The 15,259-nt window shown below is 42.7% G+C and overlaps 1 protein-coding gene across 1 annotated transcript in view; it reads right to left on the minus strand.

Moving 5' to 3' along the window:
- nkd1 (NKD inhibitor of WNT signaling pathway 1) overlaps positions 1–14,419 on the minus strand; it is a 35,183-nt gene extending 20,764 nt beyond the window's left edge. The window contains exons 1-3 of the mRNA XM_080030968.1: positions 14,297–14,419; positions 14,167–14,199; positions 13,833–13,972 (exon numbers count right to left, since the gene is read on the minus strand). Of these exons, the coding sequence (XP_079887094.1) occupies positions 13,833–13,972; positions 14,167–14,199; positions 14,297–14,321 (198 nt within the window). The 5' untranslated portion in view covers positions 14,322–14,419. The remainder of the gene's footprint in view (positions 1–13,832; positions 13,973–14,166; positions 14,200–14,296) is intronic.
- Positions 14,420–15,259: the final 840 nt, after the last annotated feature.

Below are 15,259 nucleotides of genomic sequence, written 5' to 3' on the forward strand. Positions count from 1 at the left end.
GTGGAGAGAAAAAAACTAAACACAACTAAACCATACAAAAAAAAACTTAACGGACCACCAGTTGTTGTCAGACAGCCGTTTAAACCTGCCTGCATAAGGTCTTTCACAGTTCTTCAAATCTGAAGCTCTCCTCACCTTCCAGCAACATTAAACAGCCTCATTCAAAAGCCCCACGTAGCAGTAAAACATGACGCCCTGAGATGGAGCCAAGATAGAGAGTGTTGATGTGAGGTAGTGAAGCGCTGCACCGCCTCTGAGTGCGCCTTCAAAGGGGATCGGTTTTCACACATGAAATAAAGATCTCAGATAATCATATAGCATAGCAAAGCTGACGCGAGACGGTCCCATTTGCGGTGGAAGGGCTAGATTGGGGCCAATTTTCATACAGCACCTACAGACTGGGAGCCATGGCAAATTACTGTCTGCATTGCTCTAAAGCCAAACAAGATACATCTGTTTTGATCCTATCAAGACTCATCATCACATGATGCATCGAGGTGCTTTCTTGAATTTGTTCCAGCACAACAGATGCTTGGGGTCTTCTGTAATGTCAAGAGCTTCACAACGAACCGGGGAAAAAAAAAATACATAAAACTGATCCTGTGAGCGGTATGCTGTGCCAAGAGGAAGTCATATCGGCCATGTTTTTTACAATGCAATTTTCTGCCTTTGATAAGAAACTCAATGCCTTTCCAGAGGTCGCAGACGGTAAATCTTTTGATGTTGAGCCCCCTTCACATGCACCATTAACAAAACATTTGCTATCTGGTGGATGCTTCTAATCTGGAGCACTTTACGGTACATTTAGTGCACTAGTTATTTTTTTTTGTGTTTTTTTTCTTCACAATTTAGGGGCTCAGTCTGATGGGAAAATTGTGCAAATATATCAAGTGGTTGTCATCATGTAGGCCCCCAAATGGCCACGAAAAGCTTTCGTCCTTTGCGTCTCAACCACTTCGGCTGCCTTGATTTTTTTTTTTAACCATCGCTGGGGAAAGACTAATACTTGAGCGGGCAATAAGCCGGATAAATAATTGGACGAGTAAGTCCTTTAAACTCTGCCGACTTAAGAGGCTAACGTGTAATTTGACAGCTCGAGGAGGGAGCATCAAAGACAGACACCTTCTCTCCAGACTCGGCGGCCCCGCGCCTGACACCCCTCTGTCACGGCACACCCACTTCTCTTCCTCTAACCCCAGGAAGGAAATTATAGCCACGGAGTTAAAGATCCATCACCAGGCAGGTTGGAGGAAGCTGCTCTGTGATTACAGTGTGCATGGTCAGCACAGCAGCACCATCCAGACAGAAGGGGTTTGAGGGGGCTAGTACATGCCTGAGGGCTTAGCATGTTAACTCTAGCGCACACACACACACACACGCGCACACACACACACACACACACACAAAATAGAGATTGTAGAAAAGGCTCATCATATGGAGCTGGCTTTTTCTACTACTTGCACTAGGAGGTTTCAGGGGAGAGGGATTTTTTTTTGATTTGCTGAGCCTCCAGTTGGTTTACAAAATATATTTTCTGAACGTGTAATTCTTAGTATTGAATAATTATATCATCATCATAAATCAAATTAATTATAAAACAAATGCATTTTGATTTGTAGGCACCTGGAACCAAAAGTGAGACCAAAATGTGTTTCCAGACCAAACTGTGGGCCCTGCTGCTGTAAAGAACTTTGAAACAGTAGCTGTAAGGTAGCTTTCAAACTTCAAACAGTGTTCCAGGGATCCAATTTTCCGGTGAGGAAAGCTTGTTTATTAAGTTGTGAGAATATATCTGTTGAAAATGTTCACTTCTCTGACACACCAAAAGTTACAGAGTGCACCTTTAACTCAAATGATATGTATGCATGTGTAAATGATCTCTTTGACATTGCCGGATAAGCAGTGACAAAGACATGTTTGTCGGTGCAGTGTGTGAGCCTGTGTTTGTGAATTTATCAGCATGTGTTGTACTTGTTTGCACTCAAAATGTCTTTGTTTAATTTTTTTGGGAGTTTTTTTTTTTACAGGACCCACGAGTGCCACGATTGGATGCCTTCGTTTTGTGGAGCGCGTAGTGTGCAGACAGACACCACTCATTTCTTCACGTCAGATTTACATTGCAAACACTGCTGGTCACATTACCTCACCCACATCAAAGGCTGCCTCATGAAAGGCTCAGTGGAATATTAGCGGAGATTTACAGCCCCTCATCTCTGCGCTTCAGAAACATGCTGATCAGAGAGAGTAACCTCCCTCCCCTTTCTTTTTGTGTTTCATGTGTGAACTTGGCCAACACTTTTAATGACCCATTTACAAAACTTTTACACCTGGAAAGATAAGCTTTTACAACTCAGCCCGCCCCTCCTCTGGCACTAAACCCTACCTGTAACTCAAGGTAACAGCCTCTATTAGCTTTCTGAAAAATGTATAACCACGGCAATTAACATTTACCACACTGTTTATCAAAGCCTTATCTCACCGGAGAGGAGAAGAGGCAGCGGATACAAGGTGTTGAGATCAACAGTGTAAGCCAATGATCACCGCATTGCCGAGAGTGCTACAAGAAAAAACACTGGGGGCCGCTACGAATAGTCCAATCTCCTAACCTATAAGCCTCCTTTCCTATACCTTAACCCCTAAACGTCATCGGGGTTAAGGAGAGATGAAAGGTGCTTCCTATCGAACATAGGAAAAGACAGCACTGTTTCAAATTGATTCGACTCCACTTTTCCTAACCGTCGTCATTGCGCAACGGCATGTATTGCTGACGTGAGTCACTAGCGTGAAACTACACTATTTTCCGAAAATGGCCTACAACAAGCGCTCATTTGATCGAATCGTTCTTTTCATATTGATTTTAATAAGGTTGTCGCCAACAGAGTGAGAATCACTTAGATCGGACTTGGCCAAGGGGAATATTTAAGGCCATTTGAAGCCCAATTCACATGTGAAAAAAAAAGAGGCTACACTTATGTTGATGTTGAAATTAACTGCCCCCAGTAATCTTTATTAAATGTGAAGTTAGCATTTGATTTTCTTATGGTGTAAATTATGTGCTTACGAAAATAACCACTATGATGTTGGTCTTTTATGAGTTCTTTATTATCTTTATGGGGGGGGGGGTATTTTGTTTTAGCCGAGTTAAATCTTCCTCGCTTCTCCTCTCCTCTCTTCTGTTTTACCTCGCGTTAGTATTCCTGTAGAGTCGGTAAACTCCGTCGGTGGCTTGTTGCTTTAAATATTGCCGCCGTAAAGGATTATGGGATACCATTATCTCCTTTCCTTTCGCATAGGTTGGTCGGGAGTAACCTATGCTAAAGGAGGGTTAAAGGATGAATCGAGGCTTCTTTCCTAAGCATTTTGAGAATTCGAACCACCTATCCGCTGAGCACTTCTGGGTCATCTCGATAGGAAAGGAAATTCAATCACAAATCTTATCCAACTTTCTCCTCAGTGTATTTGTAAAAAATGAAAAAGACAAAAAAGACAATACCATCTCTGATGAACATAATGCATGCGAGTGCAAGCAATTATCAACAATACTACCGTTACTATGTTAATTATTCCTCTACTTATCTATAACACAACTAGGTAAGAGTGTTCATACACAGGCAATGAGGCGAGATGTGAGTAAAGCCAACTTGTGTGTTTATCCTCAAGTTTCCTTTGGGAGTCGGAGAGTTAACAGGGAATCTGATCCGGAGATGAATCCTTTAGTTAAAACACATTCTCCACCAGCCAACGAACTCCGCCGTGGGACCCCGCATTCCCCAGAGGACGCTATGCTTTGGAAGGCAATGGAGACAGTCTGTCGCTTGGCCTTGATTTACAGGTGGTCTCCGCCTGCCAAGAGTAACAAATCACAACACTACGGCCCGCTGGATTCAGTGTGAAGCGCGGTCCCAAAGAATGAGAAAGAGAGGGGAGGGAGTTATAGGCAAGATGACACAACTCATCTCTAAAAAGTTTGTGCATCAGTAAGAGATCTAACCCCATCATGAAATTGCTCTGAAACTTTAAGTTACTTGGAAAATGGGGGAGGGGGGGGGCTTACATAGTGTGTGCATCTATGTCACTATTGCAAAAATAGGATGGATTATACAATAGTTGGCAACATGCCCGCTTGCGTGTGCTACACTGTGTCGAGAGGGTCTTAGTAATTAGTCAAAGCTCTCTTAAAGGAGAGACAGTCCTTCAGTTGTCTGGGTGGCTTCAGACGCCAGTCTCAAGTGCTGCAAAGTGTGGGAGGAACAAGGTTTTCGTCAGGAAATCTACCTTGAGGGTAGAAGGAAAGTGACAGCCAACCTTTAACCACAGGCAAATGAGATGAGACACTTCTGTAACGTGTCAGTAGCTACAGCTTAAGGCTCTCACTCTTTAGATGGCACGTATTCATGCCGAGACAACTGATCCGTGACGTTTCCACAATCTTTGAATTGTGTTTGAAAAATGCTTTTAATAATACAAAAGGATTACATAAGCTAAAAGAAAGAAAAAAGTTTTGCTCACTTTTAAGTTCCTCTTAGAGAGAAGACATTAGTCTAGCCCTCAAGTTCTCAATGTTTTTATGATAAAAGAACATCTCGGTTTAGAATCAAATCCCCTTTAAAGTGGTCTTCATCATCTGATCCAGCTAGGAAACATTAGATTAAAAGCTGGAATGCTCAAGAATAGATAACAGATTTTGTATTACTGTCTGATCTACTGAGCCAGTGTTGTAAAGTGTTGCATTGTGAGTGCAATTCTGCAGTCTGGATGCAATCCAGTGGCAGAGAAGCTAACTGCAAAAAAGTCATAAAAGTTGATCTTTATAAATCACGTCTCTACAATTTTGCCAAATGACAGTGGTCAGTATAACAACCTTAACTACCCGCCTATCTTATGTAATTCACAGCCAGTTGCCAAACCTTGTCACTGCAATCAACAGAAGAGCTCCACGTGGTAAGTGGCAGTTACAGAAACCTCTGACGTGTGCAACTTGACCAGATGGGACAGACCTCAACACCCAGGTGGCCACTCTTCCTCTCCGGCTAAGCACATACTGATGTATCCATACGCTCACTCACACACGCACACGCACACAGACACACGCAGACACACGCAGCATGTTTGGAGCCTGCCAGCCACAAGCCGCTACCTCCAAACATCCCTCAAATCTGACCTTTTAACTGTGGACCTAAAATTTCTGTAATTACAGAGGGTGTTTTAACTTTGCAAGTAAACATAGCAGCAGAAATAGACACTTCAACTACTATATACAAGTGCTCTGGTGCCAGGCGCAGGTTTCTATTCATAGCTGACTGGAATTAGTGGCTTGTGTCACTGCTCACCATAATGAACTTGCAGCGGAGTAGGTTACCCAGTTTGGAAACTGCTACCAAATTCTAATCATACACACATTAACATACACTGCAGATAAAACATACAAACAGACACACACACACGCAAGGGATAAGGGAACAAGCATGTTTTATGCAGTTAGTCTCAACTTGTATCATATTGGTTTCCCAACTCCATTGTGTTGAATATAAATAATCACATCATCAACATACAGTAAGAATCACCGAACACCATGTTTGACTAATGACAATGAAGAGTTTAAACATATATCCATTTAGTAAATACCGACCACATTTAACATCATGTGAGCCTCTGTAAAAGGCAAAAAGCTTACTAAATGTACAATTGACATTATAAGGGGGACAGCTGTTTATGCTAAAACTCAGAAACACATAAAATGCAGGCCAATGTGGAAGAAGCCCGGGAAAGATTTACAAAAGCTCTGTCTAAAGGATGCAGTTTAAAATTGAGCAAGACATGGGATGGGGGGGGGGGGTTAGTGGTTCTGACAGACAGGGCAAATGGCCCTTCAGGAAGAGCTGGGTTGCTCTCCTTCATTAAGAGTTTAGGGGGGTGAGCGGGTGAGGTCCTCTTTAGGTCGAGGCACCTGTGGAGCATAAACACACCAGGGGAGGACAGCTTTCCTTTCAGCAGGGCCGCTCCACTGTTTGGCTTTCCTTCCAACCAAAAACATCCCCTAACAGACAATCCAGACCCCATCAGGCCCTGGCGCCACAGGAAGAGCAGAGAAGCCCGGGACCCTCTGTCTGGGGGGAGGCACAATGGGCTCCACCAACTCTGTTTACCTACATCCACTTCCTCCATTCCCCCATACCTCAGGTGGCCTTGGTCAGAAAAAGCTCTCACACACAAGGAGGATAAATACAACGGCATGGTACAATTGGACAGGGTACCTACACCCAGGTATTTCCAAGTTAAATTTAAAGGCTTTTACTACCTTTTTCATGCCACTTGAAATCTAATTTAATTTAAAAGTCAGGCCATACTGGCAAAAGTAAGAAGGATATCCTGGAAATGGACGCATTTTGAGGTACTTTAAAAATCAAGAACATTTATTATAAACTCACAATAATATACTAGCATTGACATACTGTAACAATAGCTTTAGTGAAATATGGGCATGCTCTTAATGACAAAATCAAAAAGTGCTTATGTGTCACCTAACGACCCCTCTCCAAGCATTTAAAAAGGGCAATTAAAAAATGTAAGACCTTTGTAAAGGAAGTTCAATACCTTGTAGCGCAATCAAATACTTTCAAGGTTTTATTTTGAGAATATTAAATTCAACGCTTTTTTTTAATGCTTTTAAGATCCCGCGGGTACCCTGTTTCCCTTAGACCAGTTTGTAAGGAAAACAAGTGGAAAAGAACCACGCTGGGACTGTGCGTCTGTTAGCAGTGATAAATGGATTCATATATTAGAGTAAACAAATGGATAATGTGCATATGTATATTTGTGAGTCACTGCCTGTGTGCATGCTCTCCTGGGAGTTTGATTTTATGCAGATGTTGATCTTGTCCTATTTGAGAGCCACTCTTGAGTTGCCTAGTCGAATTATTCAGCACTTACTGCGCGGGGCCAGAGCGCAACCCGCGGGGGGAAACCTGATAAACAAACAACAGAGAATTATTCAGGGTTTAAACACTTAAACACCCACTTCAGCAGAGCCTTTTAAGTGGGTGATTTAAATGGGCAGAAAGGCTCCGAGGAGCTCCGAGCAGCCACCACAGGAGCCCACATGTCACCGAGAGTTTCTCCCAGACCCACACAACCTGGTCAATCCCTAACCTATAACAGACCATGACACAGTTCAGATGTATTACTTTTCACTCGTCAACACTTCCTCCTTAGCATGAAGTAATTCTCACATGTCATACTAGGAGACTTAATGGAGCTGAGCCATCATTAGTGTTATCAGATATATAATAGACCTGTGCTACGCGTCTAAAATGCCTTCAGTTAAATAGGGAATGACTGTGTAGAAAATATTGCCCCTGGCTCTAATCAGCTATTTAGCAGTTTCTTCAGTGTAGTTTGTTGTGATAAAAGCAGCAGACTCTCATATATAATTGTGTGATGGATAAAACGTATTCTTGAAGTACTACCCCTTCCAATTAAAACAACATTAATCTATCAAAGGAATGATATAAAATGTACATGCCTAGCTGTAAAAGTCTTTCATCTACCATTGTGGCCGCATGAAACTATCCATTATCTGTCAACTCAAATATTCAACGATGAATTCCTCTCCTTTATAACTTAATATTTCAAGTCAAGCGTGGAAAGGAACTCTTTTCAAAAGTGTTTCAAAAGGCATTAGCATGTCTGAAGCGCGCACACACACACACATTAATGGGCTGAATATAGCACTTCGGCAAAGGTGATGTCAGGTAAAAAACTCTAGATTTAGACAGATTTACAAGGCACATGCTTTTCAAGTGCAAGTCCGCTTTCAAACGAAGGGAAAAGAAAATATCAGAACATCCCAAATTATCTTACAATATGAGAATTTCTGGAACTGAATGCAACCAACCCCTTCGGCCTACACGTAAGCGTGAACGGGTGGCGAGAGAGACACTTTAAACAACAGCTATCCGTGTGCTCCAAAGTGAGCATATATTTGGGGAAACACAGCAAAATGTCAGCTGCTAATCCCCTGAGTTTTAAAGCACATTCCCCCAGAAGCCTTTGATCTATGGAGTGCATCCGTACAGCTGACTCCAGACATACACTGCACACTCGCATGCACAGATTTGCACATAGATGAGCACCATTGCACTTGTACTTTCAATAAGCCTTAAACATGGTTTTGTTCCTACAATGACACCTCCAATAGACAGATGCCAATTGCTGTTTTTTAAATGCACTTTATCATGTTTTTTCAACATTAATATCGGCCCCTGATGTGTCGAGAGAAATGATCCTAAATTATGATAAAAACACAGCCACCTTTCTGAAAACCTGTTTTCAAAAACCACCAGTCAGATTTCTCTCCCCCTATGACATCATAATGGGAGGAGCCACACCCCAATTACCAACCCAACTCATCACCACCTCCGTGTGATAAGCACACCCCCAGATATGAGCTTCATATGTGCCCTTTAAACATGTGATGGTACTTGTTTGTGAATTCAAAGACCTTTACCACTGGACTAAACAACAATGTCTCACAGTACAATACTGCATTTCTTAATCCAATCTGAAAATGGTATGTGATGTATAATGGCCATGATGAAACACATGGAGAGACGGAAGGAGAGGCTTTTGAGAGAAGAGCGGATAAACCTTATCAAATGTCTACAGGCCGCCATAGCTTTACCTTTACTCTAAACCGCCCGCCATTCTTTCACAGAAATCCTTTCCAGAAGGCAACCATTCACAGGAACAGAGTTATCCGCTCTGCTTTGTCACACAGGGAGAAATTCCTCCAGCTTTCAGTAATCTATGTGACACACGAAGCCGGATGTGACATTAAAGCCACCTGCACCACATCCTCGAACCCCCCCCCCCCCTCCTCCCTCCCAGTCCCCCAACTATGAACACTGACGTCAGACCAAGACTTCCACCACCACACACCATCTTCTTCTCATGGGAAAATTTAAAACAAAAATCACAGAGCCCCCTCTATGGCCAGGTGCTACCCCTCCTCCATCTAAAAAGGGCTGGGGCTTTTCATTCTCTTTAGAGTGTGGCTCCAAAACTTTTTTTCTCTCAGCCTCTTCAAAGAGCAACAACAGGCCCCGGGTCCCTCGGGAGCACAGAGGGGGTATAGAGAGAGAGAGAGAGAGAGAGAGAGAGAGAGAGAGAGAGAGAGAGAGAGAGAGAGAGAGAGAGAGAGAGAGAGAGGGGGGGGCATACGTCACACACAGCAGCAGCACGCACAAGAGGCCAGCCGGTGTGGGAAAAAAGAAAAACGCACAGGGGAGATGGACAGAAAAGAGGAAGAGGAGTCTGCTGCATTTGAAAGGTGCTGCTTTCACATGCTAGACAAGGGCCCTCGCTTTGTGAAAACGAAAAGGAGAGAGAAAAAGCAGAGGAGAAAGAAGAAGGGGGCAGCAAAAAACCTGCCATGTCCTTTATCAGACTTGGGAAGCTGAGGGAACGCTTTAGGCCTACTTCCAAATAAAAAGGTTCTACTTTTCAAATAAGAAAATAAATGAAAGAAATCAAACGGCGAGACAGGGGGGGGGGGGAGTTTGTTGCATTCTGTCGTCAGTCGTACCTTTTCTTTTTGTCCACGGTTCAATACAAGTTGATGGAAAGCTCAGTTTGAACGGGGGAAAAAAAATCCAAACATAAGCTCTGGAATTGTTAAAAGCAGCAGCCTGGGAAGACTGTCGGTGGACACAGAGGGGAGAGGGGAGGGCTTCACAGCAGAGGAGGAGCCGTCAGTGTCACTCCAGACACCTCCCTGCGTGGCCCACTTCAAACACAGTCTCATTTCATCAGCCGCGACCAACACAGGGCCACGGGGTAAACTCAAGAAACAGATGGAAGCCGGGAGGGGAGGAACCAGGGGAGGGGGAGGGGAGGTTTAGGGATAGGAAGGGGGTAACTTTGTCAGGAATAACCATTAAAACTGATTGTATGCAAGTCCTGACATTTTAGAAAGCTAAATGACCTTTCTTTCTGTCATCCCATGACAAAAGAAGCAACCTAGTAAAATGATGATTGTTGTCGTCTTCTCACAATGTACAATATCTTTTAGACCGTCAGCTTGCTCTGAAAAGGGGGTAAAACTATGGAACCTTTTACCCACAAATCGAAAACTAGAGAACAACACCAATTATTTTAACAAAGGACTTAGACTCAAAACAACAGTGCTCACACAAATAACGTACAACTGGTTTATTGTCTGATCAATCATGCTACCTTTGCTGTATAGTGCATGTATATAATTGACTCAATATATTGCTGTTTTATCACAGTTATAATGCAATTTTATAATTTCATTATTTGCTCTATAATAAACTTAACTTTGTAATTTCCAAGTGATAAGTTGTGAAAAACGTCGGCCCTATCAATGCCTATGCCAGCAACATAATAATCAATATAGTCAGGTGTAGACACCAGGATCTATGCAAGGGGAGAAAGTGTGCCGAGGCTCACATGACCTGGAACCCATGAGTTGAGACTGCACAGTCCCACCTGCCCACACCACTCACTCACTCCCTCAGTCACTCAAAGTGTCTGCCAAGCTGACCGCAGAACTCATGAATGAGTGAAGGGTGTGTGCATGGAAACGTCATTAAGCCTTAGTTTATCCGAGCGCCCTTCACCACAATGTTAAACCATTTCATGAAGACAAACTGTTGAAGTGAGCCGCCCTTCAAAACAATGACTTGTATATGAAGCAGGCATGGTTCCTACAGGGAATATGGTTTTGGAAAAAAGATCAGATCAAAAGAATTCCAAGCGTGGACTCCCCACTGTTGACACCAGACCCACATTCTCTGGGACCCTGGTTCAGCTGGGGGGGGGGGGGGGGGGGGCTCAAAAGAACACAGGCTATAAATAACCATCTCACCAGGTATTCTATACAATACAGACAAGCTTTCAAAGCCAAGAGAGCTGAGTCGCATTCTCCCACCTAAGAGGTTAGCTTCTGTTTTTATCTGAGAGCTTTTTAAGCTATACTTCTCACAGTGTGTGGAGACTTCTTATAAAGTATGTGATACAGGGAACGTCCTCTTCCCAGGTGGCTACAGATTCATTTTGAGGAATAATTCATAATCAAAGATTGAGATCATTTGAATCATTTATAAACTCAAGAATAGATTTTTTTATTATTATTTTTTTTTTTTAAGATATTTTTTGGCATTGTTATGCTTTTATTGATAGTGCAGAGAGACAGAGGTGAAATGGGGCAGAGAGGGGAGTGACATACAGAGAACGACTGCGGGCGGGAATCGAACACGGGTCTGCTGCTGGGCCCGGCCCGGGAGGGGGACGCCTTACCAACTGAGCTAAAGGCGCCCCCCTATTTTTTTTTTTGACTAAAGTGACTTTCACACAGGAAATGTAATCCACAATTGGGACCTCATGTCATTAGTGTAACGCTTATTCAACAGCTCTCATGTGAACAAAAGCAGCAAGCACTGCTGGTGCCAATGCGACAAGAGGAAAAGATTTAAAATTGGTAATGTAGCCAGAATTCTCATGCCATGTAATGAGTAGACTCAATATGGGATAGTCCCATTCAAAAATAAAATGTTAAAGTTATGGATATTTGATTTATTTGCAATGTCTAAAGCTGTGTGCACGGGGACTTCTTCTGCCCTCAGCACATTTCTTATACAAACCGTGACTTGATCAATGAGAAATATATTCTGCGGTGCACATAACAAGGCAAGAAAAGAAGCAAAGAAATGGTTTAGACTTTGAAATGAAAGATTCGATTTCAGTTTCACTCTTAATCCCAAAACAAAAAGGGAAAAGCCCACAAATAAACACTGATGGTGCAAAAACACCTTTCTTCTTTTATTAATTTTTCCTGCGAGTGATAAAAGACATTAGGCACAAGACTGGAATTATACAATTTGAGCTACACCAACAACCACAACAACACATCAATGTTCTTTGGAAAAAAAAATATTTCCAAGACAAAAGTAATATATATTAGTTTTTTTTGGCTAATAAAGTGTAGTAATTGCATGGTAATAGTGTTGTTTATAAATGCTTAAATTGCCCAAAGCGTATGAACTCCTCTTGGCAAATGGGCGACAAAGTAAATGGCGGGGCTTTTCTGCTGCATCAGCGAAAGAAAAAAAAAATCAGAGTTTCAGGTGTTTCTCATCGAGCCAATCCCCCCAAAAACTGGCCCGGAGACCGAGCGCCTGCAGTGAGTGAGGTCCTGTTACTATATGGAGAGGTTTATTGCAGCTTTGGGCCCATGTCAGGATTAGCAACTTTGACACCATGGTGGGTGTAGCTTTAGAAAGCCACTCCCGACCTCCCAGCACTCCAACACTATAGCACGTCACCTCAGACTGGGATATTTCTAAAAAAAGGACCACCACCACTATACCTCTCTCATCACTAACCCACTGTGCAGTACCACGTCAGCCCTTCAGGCAAAGCTCAACAGCTCCTTCCCACAGAAGACAAAACAACGGTGGACTTTAGACCTGACTTAAGCGGGAATCAGCAAATATTCCAAGACTTCCTCGAGTTGGATGTTTGCCTTCTCCTCGCCAAGCTTGGCCAAGAATAAATCCTAACGGCAACAAACTCAACAAGCTTTGAAGAATCCAACCCAGCGTGTGCAGTTGTGTGTCTTGTGTCATGCATGAAAATCGGTTTAAATGCATGGTATAACATGACCTTTGCTCAAGAATTGCTGCATGCAAGGAGCAACAAAAAATAAATGTCTTTCCAAACAGCAAATGACAGGAAAAGTGTACAGGATAGGATCCATTGTTTATTTCACCAAGCAGCTACACTTTAGGATCCTAGGTTTTTCATCATCAAATCAGGTCGCACAACATCACGATAGATTGTTACAGTCGGCGCTCAAACGTGTTCAAATGCAATAAGATCCTAGGATCCCGGGCTGCATTTAATAGATAGATGTGTTTCTGCTCACAGTCTGGATCGTGGGTGGGGGGGAACTGATTTTTTTCCTTTTGTCTTGACGGGCTCCTCCAATTCCTCAAACATGCTGCCTTTGAGGAAGGCATCGCTAACCAAAGAGGCTTAAGGCTCCTCTGAAGCAATTCCAAAGGATTTCCTCACTTGACAACAACGGCACAGTGTTTACGGCGATGCCAACATACAAAAAACAAGCATGACCCTCCAGCATTTCTCTCCCCAGCCTTTTACAATCCGCACTTGTCACCAGGCTGTCACACTGAAATGCTTTCAACTCGCGCTTGATCTATTGTTACTGAAAACAAAACAAGGAAAAAAACAGCCCTCAGATCAGTGGCAGGGATGATACCGACATTTGTTCCCTACATGTCTACCAAAGCATGCAGTGTTAAAATCCATCTTTTCATTGTGTCACCGGGAGACAATAGAGTAAAAGGTATAGGCATCAAACCGAGATGTTTTGAGCTTCATTTCAGCTTGAGCTGTCAGCTTACGTCTATGCAGTTATTTATGGGATACATTTTCAAAATAAAGTTCATCTTGATTGGCAGATGGGGGACTATTTCACTGTGTGCAATCAGTAACATTCCAACTCCCTAGGTTTCACCCAACATAAAAAATAACATATACAAAGTAACCACTCTTCAAAGTGTGTCCACCAACAAAAGCTTTCAGAAACTTTGACAAGGCTTCGAGTGCATGAGAAAGCAGTGGATCAAAGCCTCATGCAAAACTACTACAACTAATGTTGTAATGAGGTGAAGGGCGCAGTTAAACATACGCACACGCACCACGAGAAAGCCATATAACAAGCATTTCCAACTCTACTACTACACCACCATAAATACGTGAAACCTCGTGGACAGCAGCCTCGTACTCACCCGTGTAGTCAGACCGCAGTTGTTCCTGTGGTGACAGTCCTGTTGCTCGAGGCGCGAGCTCGTGCAGTAGTATTTCTGCTTCACGAGCCAGTCGTCGATTCCCTTTCTCGCCAAACAGGCATTGACTACAAAACTGTCGCCTGTCGTGAAAATAAAGAAGCGCATTATTAGCCTCTGAAACCCCACATAACCTCTCGCTACACACACTCATGTTTTCCATAAGCTGAGGTAGGCTACATCTTCAAAGAGTCGAGAGAGAAAAGTCTGAAAACTGTTCTAGTGTTTATAAACTGACCCAAATATTGAGTGAAAATATCAAATACAGCGCTCTTACCTTCTGGGCTCTCCCTCGGTTTACAAATAGCGGCTTGAGGAGAAAGAAAGTCAGAAGACAATGAATTCTGTTACTCGAAAGTATCGCACAAGAAGAGCTGTGATTTCTCTGAGGAATAATAAAACCTTACCATGTTTCGAGTGCAGTTTACCCATTTCTATGCATCGAGTTGGAGTTTAAAAACCATCAGAAGAATATAATCCAGAAGGAAAAAAAGATATAGGAGACGGTATCCACACAAGAGCGGCGTCCGTAGAGACCGAGAGAAGCAGACTGCGCTCAGTGCGGGACCGTACGACTGGAGAGCCGCGCGAGCCTTTGATCCAGAGCGACGCCACCGACGAGACACGCACGAGACGAGGAACGACTTCCTGACTGAGCTTTCACAATAAAACACTGAAATGAAGAGCCGCTAACCAAACTCAGAAGAGATTTTAGTGCCAGGTACGTTCACACCATGGTTCACACATGACATGCAAGGAATTGGTCGTGGTCAGTTGCAATTAAACACAAATTGAGACATATATGGATGTGTGTTAATAACACAAGGAAGAGCCAAACGAATAGAATCAGATGTATTGGCCAAGTGGCATAGTTGTTCAATGAATTGGAATATTTTAGCTCTTCTCATTGTTCAAATATACAGGAACAATTTCCCCCCAACATTTTAAATGGAACCTGCTAAAATAAGATAAGGTAAAAACAAACATAAAACTATTCAATACAATATAACATACTGGTAGCTAGTTAAAAAATGTATAAAAATGAAATAAGAGCTAAATATGACATGTGGCAGAATGCTGTTTTGAAAAAGAAAGACCAATGTTTTATATAATGTATACTTCGTATTGAAGTATACATTATATGCCCATTAAACCAGAGAGAAAATGAGTTCACCTAATGCCAGAAATGTTTAACTTTTTTTTTTATTTTGAAAATGAATGTTATAACTTCTGGTGTTGGTTGACTTTTTAACGGCAAGTTTGACGGAGCTCATCAGCCTCCCCCTCTCCCGTGTCTCTTCAAAGAGCAGAAGAGGCGTCAAGAAAAACCTTAATTTCCACCGCCGAAATATCAGGATTTACACCTCACC

This window comes from Ammodytes marinus (genome assembly GCF_949987685.1).
Source record: "Ammodytes marinus genome assembly, chromosome: 1".
NCBI lineage: Eukaryota > Metazoa > Chordata > Actinopteri > Uranoscopiformes > Ammodytidae > Ammodytes > Ammodytes marinus.